The sequence below is a fragment of the Papaver somniferum genome, chromosome 1 (genome assembly GCF_003573695.1).
Source record: "Papaver somniferum cultivar HN1 chromosome 1, ASM357369v1, whole genome shotgun sequence".
Classification (NCBI taxonomy): domain Eukaryota; kingdom Viridiplantae; phylum Streptophyta; class Magnoliopsida; order Ranunculales; family Papaveraceae; genus Papaver; species Papaver somniferum.
In genome coordinates, this window is record NC_039358.1 from 194,493,879 (window position 1) to 194,518,338 (window position 24,460).

At 36.1% G+C, this 24,460-nt stretch overlaps 1 protein-coding gene and 1 long non-coding RNA gene across 3 annotated transcripts in view; one reads left to right on the top strand and one right to left on the bottom strand.

Annotated features, from left to right (window-relative positions):
- LOC113356511 (succinate-semialdehyde dehydrogenase, mitochondrial-like) overlaps window positions 1-23,895 on the top strand; it is a 31,739-nt gene extending 7,844 nt beyond the window's left edge. Inside the window, 16 exon segments of the mRNA XM_026599666.1 lie at window positions 1,388-1,475; window positions 1,573-1,683; window positions 2,193-2,255; window positions 2,344-2,438; window positions 9,880-9,895; window positions 15,817-15,882; window positions 15,987-16,037; window positions 19,891-20,071; window positions 20,249-20,334; window positions 21,241-21,273; window positions 21,361-21,393; window positions 21,544-21,661; window positions 22,978-23,058; window positions 23,304-23,417; window positions 23,516-23,586; window positions 23,769-23,895. Coding sequence (XP_026455451.1) covers window positions 1,388-1,475; window positions 1,573-1,683; window positions 2,193-2,255; window positions 2,344-2,438; window positions 9,880-9,895; window positions 15,817-15,882; window positions 15,987-16,037; window positions 19,891-20,071; window positions 20,249-20,334; window positions 21,241-21,273; window positions 21,361-21,393; window positions 21,544-21,661; window positions 22,978-23,058; window positions 23,304-23,417; window positions 23,516-23,586; window positions 23,769-23,810 — 1,249 coding nt within the window. The 3' untranslated portion in view covers window positions 23,811-23,895.
- Window positions 16,819-19,311, bottom strand: LOC113310889. Of its 2 annotated transcripts, none has more exons than XR_003341456.1 (3): window positions 18,978-19,311; window positions 17,909-18,140; window positions 16,819-17,803 (listed from the first exon to the last, which is right to left on the bottom strand). It is a non-coding gene; the product is annotated as an uncharacterized LOC113310889 (long non-coding RNA). The 2 variants fall into 2 exon arrangements; XR_003341455.1 differs by having other exon boundaries at window positions 17,909-18,122; window positions 18,978-19,310.
- Window positions 23,896-24,460: the final 565 nt, after the last annotated feature.

The window sequence follows — 24,460 nt, forward strand, 5'->3', positions numbered from 1 at the left end:
GATGAAAAACCTGATTTATTCAAGCTAATATCTTTCAACCGTTAGATCGAAACCTATCTTGTCTCACACAAATGAAATATATTCATTTAGGTTTGAGTAACCGTAACTAAAAGTGTACACTCAGTTGGTTCACAAATAGTTAACCAATGGTTAGCCATATGAACACTTTCATATTAACGTATTCATCTTTCTCATAACTAGTTCAATAGACTCATAAGAACTAGTTGAAGAGTTGTTCAATTGCTTAGGTATTTATTCATAGACACAATTGAAACAAAATTGGTTTGATCCATTTGAATCAAATTCATGAACAATATACCCACGGTTTGCAAAGATTGCATTCCTTATAATTTATTGTTTTAAGTTCATAAACTACCGATTTGTGAAATAATCAGCTTGGGTAGGCGTACGGGTATGCGTACCTTAGCTACCGGATTTGTTTACAAACTCTGCAGAAATTTTCGGTTCGAAAACTTCCGTGGGTACGCGTACGGGTATGCGTACCTAAGGTGACTGGTTTACTAGTTTGCAAACTACAAACTCAGCAGAATCTTTCGGTTGAAAACTTCCGCTGGTACGCGTACCCAACCTGTCTCCTTCACCAATACCGTATGCACACACTTGGTTTCTGGCACATGGATTCATACACTAATGTGCGAACACATTATATATGCTTATATTCATAGTTGGTAATCTCAACTCTACATTTCAATCATTGAAACATTCTTCTATGATGTTATAACAATCGTTATTCACGACTATCGTCATCAAAGCTATTTTCAAGATTGAAACGTTATCATGACTTTCGTCACGGGTAAAAATGAAAGTGGTTAAAGCAAAAGCTTACCAACACATATTTCGAGAAAAAGATAGGCGAGTAAACTTGGCTCGAAATAGCAAATGTGTATGTATGAAAACTATCATATTTATACGACTATTGTCTCAAGAGAAGGAGGTAGAGTATACTTTTGAGTGATAGCTAAGTTCAAGTCTCCACACACCTTTTTAGTCGAATGAAGTTCCACTGGTTCCTCGAGTAGTTCTTCCTCTTCGTAAGATGATCGCCATGGAGTCTGGAGCTCAACTACACTTAACTATCCTAGGACGATACTTAGTCATAAGTAAACTAGAAATCAAGACATATAATTTTGATCACTAATATTGACAAACATACTTGATATAACAAGGCTTGCGAGTTCGACCGACCAATGCTCTAACACCAAATTAGATGATAGCTAAGTTATATTTGTTGCCAATTTTCATATTACCAAGTTAATGTGGCCCATGCACCATTACGTAATATGAAAATACACTTGTTCAGTGATGCCTTTAAATCTAATTTGACTATCTCTTACGCATGGCACGTCTGTTTCACACACATTTGAAGGTACGATTTGCTGATTGCTCACAAAGAAGATCTTAGGAAACTCATAACATTGGAGCAAAGAAAACCTTTAAAGGAAGCTATTGGAGAGGTATCCAAATCTATCCATTGCTATAAGTAGTTCTAAAAAGGATTGGTTTCATCATGACTTAAGTTTAAACTTATGTAGCTCTTTGGTTCTGTTACAGGTAACCTATGCGGCTAATTTCATTGAGTTTTATGCTAAAGAAGCAAAACTAATATATGGGTATATAATACCAACCACTCTAACTGATCGTAGATTATTTGTTCTAAAACAGGTAAGCACAATATGTTATCTCCCGTTCTCTAGTACATAAACATATGCACTCATGTGCGAGTGCAATGATGTAAAGTGAAATCCACAATTGTGTATATGTAATAAAAGTCATGTTAATGCGGAAATATATATCTGCATATAGTTTTAGAATTGACTAAAGCAAAATCTGTTTTACGTGGTATCAATAATAGTGTAGTGGAAAAGTACATGAAGCAGTCTTTCTCTCAATACTCATGTTTATTGTTTTCATATATAATTTTTGTTGTTCTTTTGTGGGTCCATCTAAAGTCCCACCATTTCTTACATCTAATAATTTATTCTTGTCGGGCAGCTGAATTTGGCACTGATATTCAATGAGTTTTCATTACATACCCATTGAAATATTAATTAGCACTAATTTCTTAATGATAAAGCTCATACACTAAAAAAGAAAGAGAAAGGTGTTTTCAGAAATTTTCTCCATATACAGTTTGTCATCTTTCTCCCTTTTCTCTATTGTGATTTTTGCAGCCCGTAGGTGTTATTGGAGCAATTACACCCTGGAATTTTCCTTTGGCCATGATCACTCGAAAGGTATGTCTGTTTAATCACCAAGGAACCTTGATGTCCGCTCCTCACATGCTTGTTTTGAGGGTCACATTTCTATCTTTATCCTTGGCAGGTTGGCCCAGCTCTTGCATGTGGTTGTACAGTTGTTAGTAATCCTTCTGAACTGACACCATTGACAACATTAGCAGCAGTTGAGCTCTCCATTCTGTTGCGACACCAACTCCTCACAATGGTTTACCTTATTTAGAATTACCATATTTAGTTGATGTTTCCTAGTTTAAGTTCGCTTCCTTTAATTCAGTTTTTATTACATGTTTATCAAGCAAGTTAAACTATAAATACTTTCTCCTGGTTTTTGTTTTCGGGAGATAATTAATAGAACTCATTTTCTTAAAACTCTTCCTTTACTTTCTACCTCAAACTCTCTTCTCAATAGGTGGTTAACCTCCAATTCAAAGGGTTTCTCTAGGGTTCTTAGTTCTTTTTAAGATACTTCTAGTGATTGGTCAAGAATCCTAACACCTGGTTCATAGATCTTAGCCAAATTTTCGACCAATTTTTTTCATTCACAATGTCTTATACAGAGAATCTTGCGTTAGTAAAAGATGGTCTTACGGTATTACAGAGACACTTGATAAACTGGTTGAAACCAATACCAAACATCATCAACATGACGAAGAACAAGTTCTGAAATTTCGTGCAGAGGACAAGTTGGTTCGTGAGGAAGATAGAAATAATCGTAAACTTGATTTAGCTGAACATGAAAAGGCTCTAACATCAAGTTTAACAAAAGCTTTGAGCTCAGAACTTAAGAATTTATTACGTGTTGTATTTCAAGAATTTCTTCCTCAGCTTCAATCCAATGATGGTATTCCTCAACAAAATACTCAACGTTCTAATACTAATGTTCTTGGCGTTCTTGAAACTCCAATTCGTACACCGCTAGTTAATCTGAAAATTTTTTCTTTTGATGGCGATGATTCTGATGGATGGTTATTTCAAGCTGAACAATATTTTTCTTGGCACTCTATTGCCAATAATATGAAGGTTCAACTTGCAGCTGCTCATCTGAAGAGAGATGCTAATGCATGGTTTCGTTGGAAGCGCACTACAATTCTCAATCCCACATGGCCACAATTTTGTTCACTAGTTCGTTAACGAATTTCTCCTGAGAAGTTTGTTGATGCTAAGATGGCAATTAGCACAATTAAACAAAAAGGTACGGTTAAGGATCACATCCCTGATTTTGAACGTCTATTGAATTTTGTAGATTTTCCTGAAGCTCACTTGATTAATTTGTTCATCCACTCTTTAAAACCTGAGATTGGTTCTGTGGTGAAATTACTTGAACCTCCTACTTTGGCTTCAGACTTCAAGAAAGCACTAAATCAAGAGGAACTATTATTGACAACTTCAGAACAGCAACCACGATCTAGCCAGTTTAAACAATCTACTACCAATTCCAATCCTCATTAGTGACCGATCCGGGTCACAAATGAGGACACTTCTTCTTTCCGCAAAAAATGGTTCTACTCCTATTATGAAGATTAGTGTGCTTAAATTAGTGGTTCTGTTAGATTATTCATTGTACGGGTCATAAAATTAGATTATTCCCTAAAAAATGGTTCTACTCCTATTATGAAGATTAGTGTGCTTAAATCTTACTACCAGGTTTAGGAATGAAGGTGCGAGTGTTCATTGTATATGGTTAGCACAATGTGGGATTTACCCTTCTGAGAAGCCTTAATGTGTGTAGAATTTATGAATTGTGTGACCACTATTTTCTTTTTGAGAATACAATGAGAACGTTTTATGAACAATTCATTTTATTTGGTAGACTACGTTTGTTTCCATAAAATTAGATTATTAACCCAGGTTACTTTTCGGTATTGCAGGTCCTGAATCACGGCGCTAACAAAATGAATTAGCCTGACATGACGATACGAAGTTAACTTTTGTGAATATAGTTTGATGTATCAAAGAGCACTTACTATACATCCAATTAACATTGTACGGAGTGCGAAACTAATTGGTTGGAGTAGCAAGTTATATGATCATTTTGATTTACCGCTTAACTATTAGTTTTGGTGGTATAGAATTGGTCGAACTTAGTTGTACATTTTCCCCTCTTCTTATTTTTTAGTTTGAAATTAAATGGTAGGGATCGCATTACACCATCACCTTTCTTTGCAAAATTCCAGCTTTGTTTGTTGTGCAACGTTAGAAGATGTTATCATACTCAGACTTTCTAGAATTGCCAAAGAGCATCAAAAGTTCAATTCACTCCACATTAGCATCTAAAATTCTAAGCACTAATTTTAACTTATTAAAGGCAGTCACAGAAGCAAATCCTACTCCAAGTTTATCTGGGTAATTTCAATATAAAGTGTGAAAAAAACAGAAATGATATATACACCAAAGGATTGTCCCGCAAAATGTACCGAGCAAAATGCACCGCATGAAACAAAAAGTGGTCCCTAAAAACAGCCCCTGCTAACCACGTGAAGGGTTGGCCCACTTTTTTGTTTCACTCGGTGAAATCCTTCGGTGTGCGTAGCAAGATTGAAAAGAAAAAAAAAACACATCGGCTAATGTACGGATTGGATGAGAATTCTACTCTGACTTTCATAAGCCAACTAGCTGAACATAGCTGAGATAGTTTATCCAATACCATCATCACGAGGAACTACAACGAATGACACCCTGTGGTAAGTAACGTTAACAAGGATGACATCGTATACTTGATTAGTGATTTCTCTTCTACCAGTGCTAGAATTGCTTACAATGCCATTTTATTTAGCCTTTTTGTATACTTTGGTCATACCCAGTACCCTAAAAACAAAATAAGAACTACAAATATTGATGATCTATCTAAACTAGCCACCGTATCAACACATTAAATATGTGAACGCTGCCGGTGTAGCAGAAAAAAAAAGTTATACTATATCTACTCTAGATAACATATCAAAACTTTGGGCTGTTACGGCACAACCCAAGGTGAGTGCCAATTTATCTACTCAGTTAACAAAGGAAGAATGAGAGATTTTTTGTACAATTACAAAATTTGATATTCAACAAAAATATTTAAAGGATTCTTCTTTTAGAAAGGAGTATGTCAAATAGTGCTCTGGCGATTTTAGGGTTTTGGCTTTTTTCAAAAAAAAAAAAAATTTGCGCGCCTTGTCTTCGATCATCATTTTGGTGATTCGAGATGGGGGATCAACTTGATTCTTCCCAACCTAAATCGCTAGCGTATGCTGAAAAACTTCAAGGAAGGAAAATGTTACCATCAACAACTATTGACTTGAGCAAGTTACCAAACCCTACGGTGAAAGAGGGTAAACCAGCTGTGATTCTTCCGCAGGAATACTGTGAGGAGGGTTGCGAAGTGTGGAGATTTAGTCTCATTGGGAAACTGGATTTCAAGGATATTAACTTTACTGATGCGAAGAATGAATTGGAATCTCAACGACAGCTTGGGAATGGTCGTGTTCAATTCATCCCTATGGTTAGGGGTTTCTTCATTATCAAGTTACTATCACAAGAAGATAAAAGTAAGATTTTTGATGCTGAGGATTGGATTGTTGATCACCAGAAGCTTAATCTTTTGGAATGGTACCCTAGTTTTGATCCTCAAAACAGAAACATCTCATGCTACTGTTTGGGTGAAATTTCCTGGTTTACCTATGGAATTTGGGCTGGAGAAAACGTTGTTGGCTATGGCTAAAACCCTAGGCACGCCAATTGTTGTTGATCAGCGCACCTTAGCGCATGAATATGGCTACTATGCATCAGTCCTTATTGATATCAATTTCGCTGAATTTGATACTGATTCTATTCATGTAACAGTGGGTGGTTTGGATTTTTGGCAAAAATTCGACATCCATAAAAGGCCTAAATTCTATCCGTATTGTAAGATTATTGGTCACGCTGATGGAGAATGCGGGAAGAAGAATAATTCTTCTAATCAACAGAATGGTAATGCTCGTCCAAATTCTCGTCAGAATCGAAGTGATAATCGTACTGCTGATTTACGCTATGGCGATGGTACTTCTAATGGCGCTGTAACTGATGGCCAAGATTGGCAGGCTGCACAGCATAAGAAAAGGAAGAGTGCTCCTCACATTCTTGTGGTTCCTGAAGTACATAAGAGGGTGGATGAGGCTGTTAATGAGGAGTATATTGTTCAGCTGGAGAAAGCTAAGCAGTTGGAGATTGTTATTGCAAAGTCCAAAGCTGATATGGAAGCTGCATCTGTTGAATTGGCGAGAACTAAACAGGTGTTAGACTCGAATTCAGTTTTAGTTGAAAGTGGCTTAGTGGGTGAAACTAGGACACTGCAAACTAAGTCAGGATTGGTTGGAAATCAGATTCCAAATCTTGATAGGACTAATTCTTCAACTCCTCTTTCTGATGAGTTTATGGCTGGTGAACAACTTCTGACAAGAAACAAGTTCAACCTACTTAAAGCTACGGATGGTACGTCGTCTAGTCTGGAGGATCGTGGTGCACTGTCTTCGTTAGAAACAAACAGAATGCGGTCTCTTCAAATTAATTGTAAGGGTAATAAGACTGGGGATCAACAGGCAGCCCAGTCTAAACAAGTTTCGGATATTGATTCAAGTTTAGGAAAACGGGCTGCTAAAGGAAGTTCTCCTCGTATAATGCCTGGAGAGCAAGCAAAGATAACCAAGCCATCCAAGCCTGGTTTTTAATTTGTGTTTTATATTGGAATGTGAATGGCATTGCGCGTGATAATGCTCAATGCAAGTTGAAAGAGTTGTTTTTGGAATTTAAGCCTGAAGTTTTCTGTTTGGCAGAACCTAAAGTGCATTGTACTTTGCATTTCTTACAAAAACTTCATGTTGATGGTTACCAAAAAGATGTTATTAATAATTCTGAAGGTTCTACTAAGGGTAATATTTGGATTTTCTGGTCAGAGGATATAGCTATTGTGGTAATTATTAATTCTAGTATACAAGCAATTACGATTGAGACAGGGGGAGTTTTTATCTCTTTTGTTCATGCTAGTTGCTTTCAAGTTACTAGAAGAAGGTTATGGCAGAAACTTTCTTCCTCTAATGATAATACTCCTTGGCTAGTTATGGGAGATTTTAATTGTATCTTGTGAAATGATGGAAAAAAAGGAGGCCGTGAACCCATAACTTCAGTCATTACGGAGTTTAGTGACTGGATGGATGATAATAATCTTTTTGAAGCTGACTCACTAGGTTCTAAATTCACATGGGCTAATGGACAATCTGGTGTTCATAGAGTTCTTTGTAAGCTCGATCGAGCGATTATCAATGAGGCTTGGTTAACTAAGTTTGAGAATTGGAGGTGTAAAGCTCTTCCTAGGGAAGTTTCCTACCATTCTACTCTTGTTGGTTACCCTTTTTCTAATACAAGGCCAAAACGTGCTCCTTTTCGTATTCAGAAGATGTGGTTCACTCATCCAGATTTCTTGCGTATGGTAATGGACAGTTGGAATGAACCAGTGGAGGTTTCTCCTGCTTATATTTTTCCTTACAAGCTGAAGTGCCTTAAAGCTGCAATTAAAGCCTGGAATTTTTCAACTTTTGGTAATGTTTATGCTCGTTTAAAGCAAGCCAAGCTGAGAATGGAAGTTGCGCTCCAGCTCTCAGATGAACATCCAGAAGATGCTGATCTTTTAAATGCTATGAAATAAGCTTCGGTTTTCCTTGATGAGGTTCGTATGCAGCATGCTATTATGTTGAAACAAAAATCAAGAAACAAATGGTTGGTTGATGGTGCTAGTAATACTGCCTTTTTCCATGCTAATATTCGTACTCGTAGTATTAACAATGTGATCTCGGAGCTGGTGGATGAGAATAGGAATTCTATTACTGATTTTGACTTGATAAAAGACTATACGGTTCAATTATTTGAATCAAAATTCAATGGAGATGCGCAACCTATTGATGATAGTCTTTTTCTTTATGAGCATGAGAGTATCTCCGCTGAAGAGAGCATCGTGATGGATGTTATTCCTTTGGCAGAGGAGATTAAGCAGGTTGTTTATAACTTGGGTGCTAATAGCGCACCTGGGCCAGATGGTTTTTCTGGGTGTTTTTATAGGCATTGTTGGGACATCATTCAACATGATCTCATTAATGCAATTACTTACTGCTGGCAGCATAATATTATTCCCCAGGGTTCGAATTCTAGCCTTTTAATTCTCTTGGCCAAGGTGAGAGGTGCTAACACTCTTCGCAACTTTCGTCCTATAGGTCTTAGAAATTTTTTCTTTAAAATTTTTACTAAGATTTTGGCTACAAGACTTGGTGGATTTCTTGATAAACTTGTTTCAGAAGAACAAGTTTCTTTCATGAAAGGTAGGAATATTCATGAAAATATTATTGTGGCTTCGGAGATGGTGAATGATTTAAAAACTAAACGTAAGGATGGAAATGTGGGTCTAAAACTTGATATTTCTCAAGCTTTTGACACTGTTAGTTGGTCCTTTGTTTTGGAAGTTTTTAGAAGGTATGGTTTTTCGGAATCTTGGTGCTCTTGGATTCTTACTATTCTCAGTTCAGCCCGTATTTCGGTCCTTCTCAATGGCGGCCCGGAGGGTTTCTTCAAAATTAATAGAGGTTTGAGACAGGGTGATCTTTTATCGCCTCTTATTTTTCTTTTGATTGAAGATGTCCTTAGCAGAAACCTCACTATGCTCTTTGATAGGAAAGAGATGACTCCTATGTTGTCTAAAAAAGGTATTTATCCTACCCATCTTTTCTTTGTTGATGACATTATGATCTTTTGCAAGGGTAATATGAAAAGTCTTCATAATTTGCCCAATTTATTGGGTAAATACCAAGCTGCTTCTGGGCAAACTGTTTGTCGTCAAAAGAGCAAGGTGTATTATGGTGGTAACTCTCTAAGCAGGTGTAGGACTATCACGAACTTGTTAGGAATGGAAGTTTCAACTTTTCCTGATCGTTATTTGGGTGTTCAAATTATGCCTGGAGCCGTTAAATATCGTCATATATGTAATGTGATTGAGAAGATTAAGAAGCAACTATCGGTTTGGAAGGGGAGGTTACTTTCTTTTCAAGATAGGGTAGTGCTCATTAATTCGGTGATTGCTAGCTACTCACTGCATAACATGGCGGTTTATAAATGGCCTCGTAAGTTTATTGATCAATGTGAGAGAGTTATTCGTATTTTTCTTTGGTCAGGGATTGTGAAGTGAGCCGAAAATTTGTTGTTGCTTATGAGAAAGTTTGATGTCCGGTTAGGGAGGGGGGTTTATGCATTACAAAGATGGGAGTTACCAACAAGGCTCTTATAATGAAGTTGTGGTGGAATATTCGGTCTTTAAAAAAAAATGGGCTCGTTTTCTTTTCGCCAAGTATACCACAAAAGAGGGTAGAATCAAGATGTATGGTGTGAAATCTTCTATCTTACCAGGGATTAAGCAAGTTTATAATGTTGTGGATCAAAATACAAAAGTTTTCCTAGGTGATGGGCGTTCTACTTCCTTATATTTTGATATTTGGTATGGTTATACTAGCATTGCTGAAATGCTTGGTGAATAAGGTCTGGACAACACTGTTAAAGTCAGTGATTTAATTAGTAACAATGATTGGGTCATTCCATATTTACATCTTAATAACTTACAAAGTGCTGGGGTGAACTTGGCTGAATTACTGCAAGTTTTGGGGGGTGATGATTAGCGAGTTTGGATGGCAGACTTGAAGGGGCGTTTCTCAGTGCGTTCTGCTAAGGATATAATTCGCAAGAAGTATATTCAGGAGGATACTTATGATGTTTTATGGCGTAAAACTTTGCATCCAAATCTGGCAGCACAAAACTGGAAGATTGAAAGGGGGGCTTGTGCGACGTAAACAAGGTTCAAAGTAGATTAAAAATTAATCTGGTGAATGGATGTTACTTGTGTAAGGCAGAGGAGGAGACGCTGGCACATCTTTTGTGGCATTGTCATTTTGCTGCTCAGGTTTGGGACTGGATCACCTATATTTTTAACTTGAATCCTCATTTGAATCTTATTACTTGTTACAAAGCTGCCAAGGGGAAGAGTCGCATGATCAAAGATATTTGGTTAACAACAATTCTGGTTGTACGGGCTGAATTGTGGCTTACTGGCAACAAAATTGTTTATGAGAAGAAAACAACAAATCTGGAGTTTTTCAAGAAGCGTGTTTTTCACCTGGTGAATGAAAATTCAGTGCGTTTAAAAAGTTTCATGCACAACTCTGTGTATGATTTGAGCATTCTAAATTTCTTTAGAGTGAAACATAGGAGGGTTAGGAATATCCAGCCTTTGGAGTGTTTTTGGAGTCTTCCACCAAGAGACGTTTTACCTCTCTGTTGCGATGGTGCGGCTAAGGGTAATCCAGGTCGTGCGGGAGCAGGTGTGGTTGCTAGGGATGCTGATTGCAATGTGGTTGGTGTTATGAGTATCGGCCTTGGTGTTGCAAATAACTATATGGCTGAATTATTTGGTATTCTTGTGGGGATTGAATGGGCTGTACAATGGGGTATGAGACACATTATTGTTCGATCTGATTCCATAAGTGAAGTCACTGATTTTTCTAATTCGAATGTTCCTTGGATGATCAAGCTTTGTTGGGAGATTCTTCAAGGTTTCTATGACTCAATTTCTTTCGAGCATACTTATAGACAGGCTAATTTTGCAGCGGATATCATGGAAAAAGAGGTTGTTTATTAAGAAATGGTCAAGGTATGAATCATGTGGGAAGACCTGTTTTTCTTTCTTCTATTGAATTTCCTCATGTTTCGTATTTTAGATTCAAGTAGATTATGAGTTTTTTGGGGTCTCTTGACCTCTTTTTCTTGTAACCTCTTTGTACATATTGTAATTTATTAATACAATTTGGACTTACAAAAAAAAAAAAAAAAACCAATTCTAAGGTAAAGAAAACTCCATTACCTCCTGGATATAAAAAGCTTTGATGGGAAGCAATGAAGGAAAAAAGAGGAAAAGGTCTTTGTTTTAATTGTGATCAAGTTTTTTAACCTGGTCATGTGTGTGTGAAGCCTAGTCTGTTGTTGTTAGATGACCCCCAACTGCTGAATCCATCGATGATGAACAATCTTCAACTCGAACACCTACTTTTGTTGATGAGTTTCCTACTTTAGAGGTCACAGATTCTTCCATATCTTTTAATTCTCTTATGGGTTCTACTTTTCCTTCGAAAATGCGCATCAATGGTTTTTCAAAAGCTCGACCACTTACATTCTTAATAGACTCTGGTTCTACTCATAATTTTTTGAGTCCTTCATTGGCCAAACAATGTGGTTATTGAGTTCCTACTAATGATAATACGCTGAAAGTTACAGTTGGTGATGGAGGTATACTTAGCACTCAAGGCCTGTGTCTGGATGTGCCTTTTCAATTACAAGATTATTCCTTTTCAGCTGATTTTCAAGTATTGGCTATTAGTGGTTGTGATGCGGTTTTAGGGGTATAATGGTTACGAACTTTAGGATTTTGAGAAGTTGTTAATGAAGTTCAAGTTTGCCGGTGCAGATATCAAACTAATTGGTAATAATTGTTCTGCATTAATGATACTGGATACTGTTCCCATGCAAAGATTACCCCAAAAAGAAATTTATGGCGTATTTTTACAACTATCTGAAATTAATACTTCAATCATTACTCCTTCTCCACCTATATCTGAGATACAATCATTACCACCTGAGATACAACAGCTACTTGCTAGTTTTGATGATATTTTCAAGATTCCAGAATCACTTCCTCCGGTAAGAGTTCATGATCATCATATTCCTTTAATACCAGGTTCTGTGCCAGTCAATGTGCGTCCATATCGTTATTCGTATTTTCAAAAAGATGAAATCGAGAAGAGTGTTTCTGAGTTACAACAAGCATGTTTGATTCGTCCTAGTTCCAGTCCTTTTTCTTCTCCCATTTTAATGGTTCGTAAAAAAGATGGTTCATGGCGCATGTGTATACTATAGAGCTTTGAATAAGCTAAAAATCAAGGATCGTTTTCCTATTCCTATGGTAGATGAATTACTGGATGAACTCCATGATGTATGCATTTTTACAAAACTATATTTATGCTCTGGGTATTATCAAATTCGATTATACAAAGGAGATATTCCTAAAACTGCTTTTAGAACACATGATTGTCATTATGAATTTCTGGTTATGCCATTTGGACTTTCAAATGCACCAGCCACATTTCAAAGTTTTATGAATCATATCTTCATGCCTTATTTAAGAAAGTTTGTTCTAGTATTTTTCGATGATATCTTGATCTATAGTAAGAGTATTTCAGAACATCTAGAGCACTTATCTGCAATGTTTGAAGTTTTACGACAACATCAGTTGTTTGTTAAGCAATCCAAATGCACATTTGCTCAACAATAAATTGGTTATCTTGGCCATGTGATTTCATCTCAAGGAGTAGCAGTCGAAAATGAGAAGATACAAAGCATTTCATCTTGGCCTATCCCAACCACAATTAAAGCATTAAGAGGATTCTTAGACTTAGCTGGATATTATAGAAAATTTGTCAAAGATTTTGGCAAAATTTGTGCACCCATAACTCAGTTATTAAAGAAGGATGCATTTGTATGGAATGAAGATGCCACTAATACTTTTCATCTGCTTCAACAAGCATTGACTACAACTCCAGTTCTGATACTTCCTGATTTCTCAAAGGAATTTTCATTGGAATATTATGCTTCTGGGAATGGTTTGGGTGTTGTTTTAATGCAATGTGGAAGACCAATTGCTTATTATAGCAAAGGATTTTCTGGAAATAACCTTAATTTATCCATTGTCTGGAAAGAACCTCAATTTATCCATATATGATAAAGAGATGCTTGCAATATTTTCTGCAGTTCAAAAATGAAGACCATACTTACTTGGTAGACATTTCAAGATTTATACTGATCATCAAAGTCTGAAGCATTTTCTGAATCAGAAAATCTCATCTATGGAGCAGCAAAAGTGGTTAAGTAAGTTGTTAGGCTACGATTATGAGATTATCTTTCGACAAGGCAAAGAAAATGTTGCAGCAGATGCTTTATCTCGTAATACATGGCCAACTTTTTCTGCACTTTCTACACCAGTTTTTTCGAGTGTTACTGCCATTATTGAGGAGACCGACAATGATGTTGAAATGCAATTCATTATTAATAAACTACGAGTACAACCTAACAGTAAAACTCATTATACTTTTATTGATGGTGTACTCCGCTAAAAGAATCGAATTGTGGTAGTATCTACTTCATCATGGTGTTTTAAACTTCTTCAAGAGTTTCATTCTTCACCTTTAGGTGGTCATTCTGGTTTTCTACGTACTTATAAGCGTCTGCAACAAAACTTTTACTGGAAAGGGATGAAACACTCGATTAAGGAATTCATTGCACAGTGTGACATTTGTCAAAGAAGTAAGTCTGAATCAATAGCTCCTCCAGGGATGTTGCAATCACTTCTTATTCCTGTGATGTTTGGTTGGATATTTTCATGGATTTTATAGATGGATTTCCAGCATCTAATCGCAAAAACTCAGTTTTGGTTGTTGTGGATCGATTACCAAAATACGCACACTTCATCGCTCTTGCACATCCTTATTCTGCTGCTGATATAGTTGATGTGTTTGTCAGAAAAGTGGTATGTCTACATGGTATGCCTAAGAGCATTGTCACTGATTGTGATCCAATATTTTTGAGTCAATTCTGGGAAGCATATTTTTCTTTACAAGACACTCAATTATGTAGAAGTTCATCCCACCCACAATCAGATGGACAAACTGAGGTAACAAATAGAACTCTTGAATGTTATCTACGTTGCTTTGCTAGTATTAAACCAACCGAGTGGTCTAAGTGGTTGTCGTGGGCTGAGTGGTGGTACAATACCAGTCATCATTCATCCATCAATATGACACCATATGAAGCATTATATAGTCGAGCTCCTCCAACTATTTCAAGTTATTTACCTGGTTCCACAGTTGTTCATGATGTTGATCTCAATTTACGAGCTAGAGATCGTGTTTTGAAGCTCTTAAAATTTCATCTTCAAGCTGCACAAACAAGAATGAAGGATTTTACGTCTACAGCCTTATAGACAATCAACTGTATCAAATCAATCCTTCTCAAAGCTTTCTCCTAAATTCTATGGACCATTTTGTATCATTGGGAAGATAGGAGAAGTTGCATAAAAGCTACAACTACCTGCCGCAAGTAGAATCCATCCAGTTTTTCATGTTTCACAGTTGAAACTTAAACTTGGCTCTTCTGTTATTGCTGAGATAGTTTTACCCAATATTATTGACTATGATAAATGGGAACCTGAGGCTATTTTGGAAAGAAGAATGTTCAAAAAAGGAGCTCAAGCACCAAATGGTTAATTAAATGGAAGGATAACACTACTGAAGAAGCAACATGGGAAGACGCATATGAGTTGATCTCGCGATTTCCAGAGCTCAATGCGTGAGGACAAGCATTTTTTTCAACCAGGGAGGGATGTTGCTACACCACCAACTCCTCATAATGGTTTACCTTATTTAGAATTACCATATTTAGTTGATGTTTCCTAGTTTAAGTTAGCTTTCTTTAATTCAGTTTTTATTACGGGTTTATCAAGCAAGTTAAACTATAAATACTTGCTCCTGGTTTTTGTTTTCGGCAGACAATTAATAGAACTCAGTTTTCTTAAAACTCTTCCATTACTTTCTATCTCAAACTCTCTTCTCAATAGTTGGTTAACCTCCAATTCAAAGGGTTTGTCTAGGGTTCTTAGTTCTACTTTTTAAGATACTTCTAGTGATTGGTCAAGAAGCCTAACAAATTCAAGCTAGAATACCTCCGGTACTTCTTACTAGTATACTTTTGAAAGTTTGCTTAGTGGATCATTTCAGCAGTATACTAGAAACCTTATCAGTCTCGTGGAAGTAACTTCGATATGTGATTTTTATATCGTGGACATATAAGACTAAGATGATATTCGTTGAAGAAAACAAGATAGAAGAAAGAGAGAATGATGAGGAGAAGCCTCAATAAATTTCCTTACTGGGTTAAGTTTATATTGTCGGAGTAAATTAGAGTACTGTTGATCAATCTAGTGGGACATTAGCATCTCCATTTAAAATGTAAAGCTCTCCTCAATGTTGCTGTTTTTATTGTATATATCAACAAAAGTGGCGTTAGTCGCACTAACGAACTTCCTGGTAATATCAGGTAATTTTCCGCTAAGGCCAACGTTGTCTTAACATGAGCAAGAAATGATCATGATAGTTTACTCCTTTGACTGCTCATTTTTGAAGTCACGTCTGCTAGTATAGTATATTGTGAACTCTCAATTCATCTTTGTTGGTTAATTGTGTCAGGCTTTATGACGATGTAAAAGTGTTTCCAGTATTTTCGTTAACTATGCACCGGTTTACTAGGACGCAAGGGAACATTTGACCATGTTCTAATAAAGTCGAATTAATATTTTGTTGGTTTTCCTTGTGTTTATAATCTAACTTAGTTCGTTACCACTGGATTGATTATGAGTTTCTGATTCAACTGATTTTTTCTGGAATTCTTTGTTTTGCTATTTCAGGGTGCTGTTAATGTGGTTATGGGGAATGCTTCGGAAATCGGAGACAGTCTCTTAAAAAGTTCACAGGTTTGATACACTTAGCAAACTGAATTATTCACTATATTTAAACATTATATTGCAGCAAATGTTAAAACATTAGAAACTGAGATGGTCAGTAATCTGCACCATAGGTAAAGAAGATCACGTTCACGGGATCAACGGCTGTTGGGAAAAAATTGATGGTCAGTTTTGCTGCACAAACTGCACAAACTGTTGAATAACTAACTATACATTGACAAATATTGAAAGTTCCACCTGGTTACGTGAAAAGTCATCATACATCAAGGTTTCACATGTTAGCTTCTGTTCTACGCTTGATTAAGACTATATCCTGTGGTAAAATCGTACTCTTATTCAAAATATTAATTGATAAAATGCTAGTGGCAGATACCAGGAATTAAGAAGTGCATTTCACAGTATATAGGCTAGTTTAGTAATTGTGCTTCGTCAGTCCTATGTACGTTCCAGTCTCTCTTGAAATTCTCTACTTGGTGTCCTAATATGTAAGAGTTTCATTATTTTCTCTCTTAGCACTTCTGCTATATGTTTCTTTTTGGTGCTATTGGATGCTCTATGTTCCAGTTTCTCCTTTTTGCATCTAGTAAGAGTCTCATGCTTCCAGTTTTTTTCGGACTATCCAGCATATAACTAATGGGACTTCTATTGGCTTTCATTTATTTTGTTCTGCAAGTTACGGGCTGCTAAAGGATGATGTTCCATTTCGAAAATATTGTTCAAGTTTCCGTGTTAATGTAAAGATTTTTTTCCTTTGTGGATATTGTTCACATTTTTTTAGTATCAAAATTGCTCCTGATTGAATTGTACATAGAATTCCTTGATATCTGGTTTGTGACTGAAATGTTTGGAATTGTAGAGTTCTTCCCCTTTCTTTAGGATTCGAATCCGGGCAGTTATGCTGTGAGTGAATCACAACAAGTGGAGTGCACGTGCGTTGCACTTCGGTGGACAATAGTTAAATATATGCATTTTCCATGTTCGAAAATCATAACACTCTTAACAGAATGTGTTATAATCGTACAGTCAAATAGCACAGTAAAGTAATGTACATAGCTCCTGGTTGAATGAGTTGTGTATATTCTATATCCATCATCTTCAGCACCCCACACCATGTGAACACTTAATTTCTTATGAATCTATTCATTATATGTTTAGCATCTAAGCCTAATAACCTAATACCTGCATTGGGAACTCACGAATCTTCCTAGATCTGTTCACCATATACAAATAGCTGCCAAGTAAAAGCTGCATCCTGCAGAACCTACTCTTGATTCACTTGCTCAACTGTAACGCCTTGCGAACTCACGAATCTAGAAATCCTGCATAAATTCAAATTTATCTTTGCGACTTCCATCTATCAAAAGTTCTGGACTTCTCTTTGCGCCTATCATAAGTTCTGGACTTCTCTTTCTTCAAGCCACGATAAAGTCCGACTATCAATGCATTTTCACATTAGGATACGATGTTCAGCGACCAGCAGCTGTAGTGTCTCTTCAGCTTCCAGTTCCTAGTCAGACTCTGGCATGATATCATACAACATATATTACTGATGCAGGCTCTAGCCATCGGTTCTAATCTAGTAAACTTTAAGTATTTTCTCCATTAATTCATAGCTAGTGTGAGTTAGACTGTATCACAGATGTAAACAAAATGAGCGAATATCACATTTTTTTTGAAGTTTAGCACATAAAACTTCGCACTTTCAACATATATATAGTCTAAAGTACAGTAAATTCTTGTCAATCGAAGAATGCCTGAAATGATCCCAAGATGAACTTTCCTCACAGTATTGTACAATAACTTGCTAAAAATATACGTACCTTCCTGCATATAGTCCTGGTTACTCTCATTGGGACCGTCTTCTGGATTCTGGATCAGTTGATTTGCTCATCAAACACAATTGTATCTTCTTACCATGTACGTAAGGGAGCTAAAAAATTTCCAAGAAAGTTCTATCAATTGGAAGTATTTTGACCATTGTATAAAGAATCATTATTCTACAATGAAAGACGTCGAATTCATGCTAAGAACGTACCTCTATGTTCTGGTCCCAATTCAATAAACCCAGCGGTAATGTTCGTCGACATTCAGCCAAGGGAAGTTCAACTTATTTTTGGTGGCAGCTGCTCCTCCATCGTATTTAGCCGATGGGTTTTTTGTCAAACCCAGTTCCTTTCTCGTTCAGCAGCCAGCTGTTCTTTGGACATGTTTTGTCTCCAAACTACAAAGCAAGGGCGTGCAGTTTCCATCTGCAGCAGCAATTAAACCTGAATTGTGTATGTGATTTAAAATGAATGTGAGAACCATTCATATTTCTGCTAATAATGTTCAAATGAATTTCAACTGGTACCGAGTTATCTTGATTGATTCGTGAATGAATCAATCAATTTGTCAAGCATACTATTCGTAAAGTGATGTAAATTAACGTCAATCTTTAATTATGTCAAGCCTACTAGTCATAAAGAGATGTACCCCTCTATCTGGCAACACTTAACAACTTATATATCTTCCCCCTATATTGTTTATTACTCAACCGTCTGTGGTGCAAACATTAATAACCAAGATATGTGCCCAGTCTACTACATAATACACCTCATCTGTAATGCTACAGCCTGCAACAGCAAACCGAGATCGGTGTATGAAATAATGACCTTCATAGTAAGTGCTTTTAAACTGACAGCAACAGAGTGTGACTACAATTCTTTAAAAACCTATTGATACAACCTAGATCAGTACATCATACCTAAAATTAGTGCCTAAGCCTACAAATCAGCAGTACCAAAGAAACAGAAATGATATAGTTGGTATGGGAAACGTAAACCTAAAATAGCAATCAGATTGCATATCAATCAAATCACGAACGCCTAATATCTAAATTGCATAACAAACTGAGCTACACATGTGAACCCAAATTGGAAACCATGCACTTAGTGCCAAACACAAATTTACCTATTTCTTTTGCCCTAACTGAGAAAACCCCCTAATTTCAAATAACCGGATTAAAAAAGACAGTAATGATATTATTTTTTATTGTCCTGGTTTTGGTTCAGGGTTAACCCTATTTCAAGTAAAAATCAAATAATTAAGAGTTTGGAATTACATACCTAATGAAGAAGATGAAAATTCAATCAAACCCTATTTCTGTGAACCACCATTCTTCAATTAAAAATAGATCGATTGAAAGCATCCGATTCATTTTTTGAACCAATCTCTAATTTCAGTTCTAGGGTTTTTTCATGGAAGATGTGAGGAAGAAGAAGAAGTTAAACTTTTTGGTGTGAGATAGAGAGATGGAATTGATGCCGAATACGAAATATGTTGATGGAGAAGGTGAGGGGGAAGAAAAAGTTGATGTTATCCTATCATTTGCTCACAAATTCGTTAATGGGTGACTTTCTTAATGTCTGTTGTGAGTGTGAGATAGTTGAGGGAGAAGAAGAAGAAGTAACGAAAAGGTAAGGGTATAGTCGGGAAGTAACGAAAACATTCACACGGAATTGGTTTCTATCATCCAATGGTTCCGGTTTTAAACATAGTAGATCCGAGGGCTTATGTTAGTTAAGATATTGAATTTCTCAATTCCCTTGGTGTCATTAAAGGAGGGGAATGGATATAGAATATAGCATTTTCTGATTCAGAGAATGCTTCGGACTTTGATGATCAACATAAATCTTCAAATGTCTACCAAGTATGGTCTCCATTTTTGAACGGCAAAAAATCTTGAAATGTCTACCAAGTAAGTATGGTCTCCATTTTTGAACTGCAGAAACTATTGCAAGCATCTCTTTATCATATATAGATAAATTAAGGTTCTTTCCAGACAATCCTTTGCTATAATAAACAATTGGTTTTCCACATTGCATTGAAACATCACCCAACCCATTCCCATAAGCATCACATTCCAATGAAAATTCCTTTGAGAAATCAGGAAGTATCAGAACCGGAGTCGTAGTCAATGCTTGTCAAAGAATAATCTCTTTCCTTTCTTTTTCTTCTTTAATCATGAAGAATAATTAGAACCCTCAAGTTGTGAAAGGTAGTTCAAATCTTTTCTTTGTAACATCCTCACAAATTTCAGTTAGTCCTAACATGGTTATAACATTCTGCTTAAATATACCATCGCATTTACTGCTTGCAGCGAAGTTCCGTAACAATGGCCAAACTTGTGTCTGTGCAAATAGGATTATCGTGCAAGAAGGTAACTATGATGGAGTAAACATTCAACAGTATGATTACCATGTTTGTGCTTTTTCTCCTAGTGTTGTGTAGCTACTTCGTTCAAGATGCTGTAGCTGATTCGTTCTCTCTCTCTCTAGGATTTTGTATCTGTTATATTCTATTTGCTATTGATATATGCCTCTCGGATATAATACAGGTATTTATGAAAAATTCGCTAATGTTTTCGTCACTCCTGTGAAAAAACTTGAAGTTGGGTGTGGTTTCACAGAAAGCGTTTCACAGGTATCGATTTACTTGGCCTCCAATTTGTTGAAAAATTATTTTTGTATCCATTATGCTAAATTGATGCTAAACACTCTCTATGCAAAATCACCTAACCTCCATTCAAGTTCGAGTCCAAGCCTCTGTTCAGAAAAGGATTATTGTGGTTGTGTATTAGAGATCCACAAAAACTTTAGTAACCAGAAGGTAAATGATAGTAGAGAGAAGTAAATTCACACTGCAGAAAGAATGAGGCTTCATCAGATTTGGGTAAGTTCAGGATTGTGTAGAAGGTCAGTTTCAGATGACTGCAGATTAGGATGTGGAAAAAGCAAACCCAGTAATTGTTGATTAGGTCAAATATATTTTGGCATGTTAGGAAGTCTCCTGAGTCACATATTAGTGTTACGATGGCGTTCTTCTATCCTTAATTATTATGTTAATAATCAAAGGAGCATGATTTTCCTAGCTTGTCTGTTTGTTTCTGATTTTTAACAACATTAACAACTATTAGTGTCCTTTGCTACGAGGGGAATCTGAATGACAGCATTAAAAACGCTAAATCTCAAACAAATCACCACTGAAAAAATTACCAAAATACCAGTATCTTCTTAACAGTTTACGACCGAGTCCATGTTTTTTGTTTTGCCATAGATGCGTCACACACCTTGTACCGATGTCAAGATCTGATGTGGTATCTTTGTCATGGGACACAACTCATGTTCAAGCATAACTTTTACTTGCATATACCACCCATGGACCTTATGTATTCAGTTAACACCTGGATTTGTTATAAATAGAGGTTTGTTACCTATAAACATAATCGTTAGACGTTAGTTTTTGTGTAACTCTGAATTATGAGTTTTCCCTTTGAATTAGCCAATTTAGGATTTTGAGTGATGTATAATTATTGTTTACCTTATACAGGTTCCACTAATCAATGATGATGTCGTGCAAAAGGTTAGCTGTTGTTTAACTCTGAACTGTTTATTGACTATCTTTTCGTGAGAACCATATTGATTGACTGCGGTTTTCTGAATCACTCAGGTTGAATATTTCCTTCAAGATGCTACCTCAAAGGTATGGTTTATCGCTCTTCTTCTTATTCGCGTTGATTATTATTTTTAGTCATTTCATATGCTTATTGTATTTATTTTAACAATTATTCGGATGGTAAACTTGTGCTGAGATATGACTTTCTTAAAATTTTCCACTTTTTTATTATTTTAGGGAGCAAAAGTACTCCTGGGTGGTAAAAGACATAGCCTTGGGATGACATTTTATGAGCCCACTATACTCGGTGAAGTCAACAACGAGATGCTCATAGCAAGGTAAATAAAATAAAAAAGCATACACATTAATTTTTATAAGGTTTCATTTGCGGCTAGCCTGCTAGTAGGTATTGCAAAAGAAGAAGAAGAAGAAGCAGCATGTCACTAGGAAATATCATTATCTTCAACCTAATTGATAAAACAAAAAAGCATATACATTAATTTTTATAAGGTTTCATTTGCGGCTAACCTGCTAGTAGGTATTGCAAAAGAAGAAGCATGTCACTAGGAGATATCATTATCTTCAGCTTAATTGATAAAAAAGTATACATCTGACATTTAAGGTTAGGTGTAGCATCTGAAAGGTTAAGAGATAATCATCAATTAACATGAATCCTAAGTTACTCTCTCGTATGTTATATATAAGAAGCTATTTGTATGATTCTAATGAAAATAACTTGGTTCCAAATGTATCATGTTTATGACCACCCCGTGTACATATACTTTTTCTTCCACCATCAAGAGTGTTGTCACAACATCACTGCAACTATTAAGAATGTTGGTTTCTTATCGGTATCCTATCTGATCTATGGTAAACACTGTATTAACAACCTTAACTCCTGCCATTATGACACAATTCTTATGATTTGAAATACACAACACATGGTAACCTATCCACCCTAAAATCTGCATATTTCTTTATATATTGGTGATGCAGTGGTGGTGTACTGAGCCTATGCTGCAAAATAATAGGAGTAACGCTTTCACTTTGCTGTAGTCCTATTTTCAGAAAACAGGATAAACTTAAAACCTTGATAATGTTTCTAAATAATCTCATTTGGGCAGATGGTGAGCATTTGTGCATCACAATGAATTTTGGTTCACATTTGAAACCGCCAATTATTGATTAGAGCTGGTGCTTCAAAGTTTAGTTTAGTTCACCTTAGAAATCAGCAATCATTGGTTAGTGTTACTTGACCAAATGTAATCAAAATGGATGCTACTTGACCAAATTTGTCCCAAAATTGGAAGAAAAAACCATCAGTCCTAGTAGCAGCTTGATGAGTGACTATATATGATAATAGGACAAGCACAGAAAAGTTTGCTTTATGGGTATTGATTAGGAAGAACATTTAATCGCTATAATACGTGATATTAGGTAATTTAAAAGTTTGTTATATTTGGATTTTAGAAGTTGAAAGAACTAAACACATACAAATCGACTAGTGGTTGTGGTGCGTACACAACTCTGAATTGCTCGCATTTCAAATTGGTTATGCGATATATCCTATCAAAGAAATGCTATCTAATGTGTACCTTATAATACCTTGTTGTCTCGCCTCGACTTGCACATCACCTTAAATATTCTTTATTATTCTCTCCAACATCCAAGGAGTATTTGGCCCTGTTGCACCACTTTTGCGTTTCAAAACTGAAGAGGAGGCAATTTACATTGCTAATAACACAAATGCAGGTAAATTTCCATATAATCGTTGTTTTCTGTCATACTTCCTAAAAGTTCAACGTTGCAAGGAGTTCCCTTTTCTGCAGTGATTTAGTGAAGCTAGTTGCTGTAATTAGAAATAACAAATGCCTATGGTGTTTACATAATTCATGGAAGTGCACATTAATAATTTAGTATCCATCAAAATATTTCATGTGCAAGACTTATTCAATAGAAAGTAACACTGTTCTGTGTTTTTCTGTGTGTATATTTAGGACTTGCTGCTCATGTTTTCACAATAAATGTCCAACGTTCTTGGCGTGTATCTGAAGCACTTGAGTTTGGAATAGTTGGGGTCAAAGAAGGAATAACATCAACAGAGGTGAGTCATTTATGGGAAATTTATTCCCATTCCAAAGGTCGTAAGTTAAAGCCATGATCTGCAATTTTGTTGGTTTAACTTGATGTTCTTACCCTTACATGGCACCGATTAGAGGAGTTAAACAATCTGGTCTTGGACGAGAGGGTTCCAAGTATGGGATGGATGAATACCTGGAGGTAAGCAGTAGACCCTTTTACAAAATTCATTTACCAGTGCGGCCATCATATGTTTTGAACCAGTTATCGTTTTTTGTTGTTTGTTATTGTCAGTCTAATTTAACCATAATTTTTCTCTTTGTTGTTTATTATTTTCAATATATATTTTAATGGTTTCTTTATTATTGCCCCACATGATGCAGGTTAGGTACATGTGCATGGGGAACATGGGTGGTAATGCATAATTTTGGCCAGCCTTTTTTCCATGTATCACGAGAGTTGAGTATATATTCAACCATAGGTATGGAGAAACATAATTTTATATTTGTCCGTTTGTTCTCACTTAGGTTTATTAACAGTTTCTTCTAAGAGTCGTCATGTACTGACTTTCTTCATCATTTCTCAAAATCTTCAAGGCCTTTGTCATTGAATATGTTGCATAGATTAATTGTTGCAGGTTTAAGTTGTTTTTCATGTATAGTGTGAAGTAGTATAAAGCAGTTGAACCTCTTTGTTAGGACTTGATTTTTATGGGTTGTCTTTTTGCGTGGATGTGCATGTTTCACTTCTCTTGTGCTATTTTCTATGCTACAAAAATAGTAGGAATTAGAAACCCTAGAGCTACCCCAGATGACAAAAATAAAATGAAAATGAATAAATAAATATATAAATAAACAAATATACATGAATATTATGTTTTTCAACTGAAAGGGTTATATTGTTTGAACAGAGGCTTAATCCTTTGAATAGAATCAACCTTCCCAGATATTATCTATCAAAGCAGCATAAAGAACAACATGTACATAAGAATGGTTGGTGTTTAAGTGCTCCAAAACCTTAAGATTTCCAACGTCTCTCTCTTGAGGTAGTTGGAGCTGCCCAGGTCAAGAGTTAA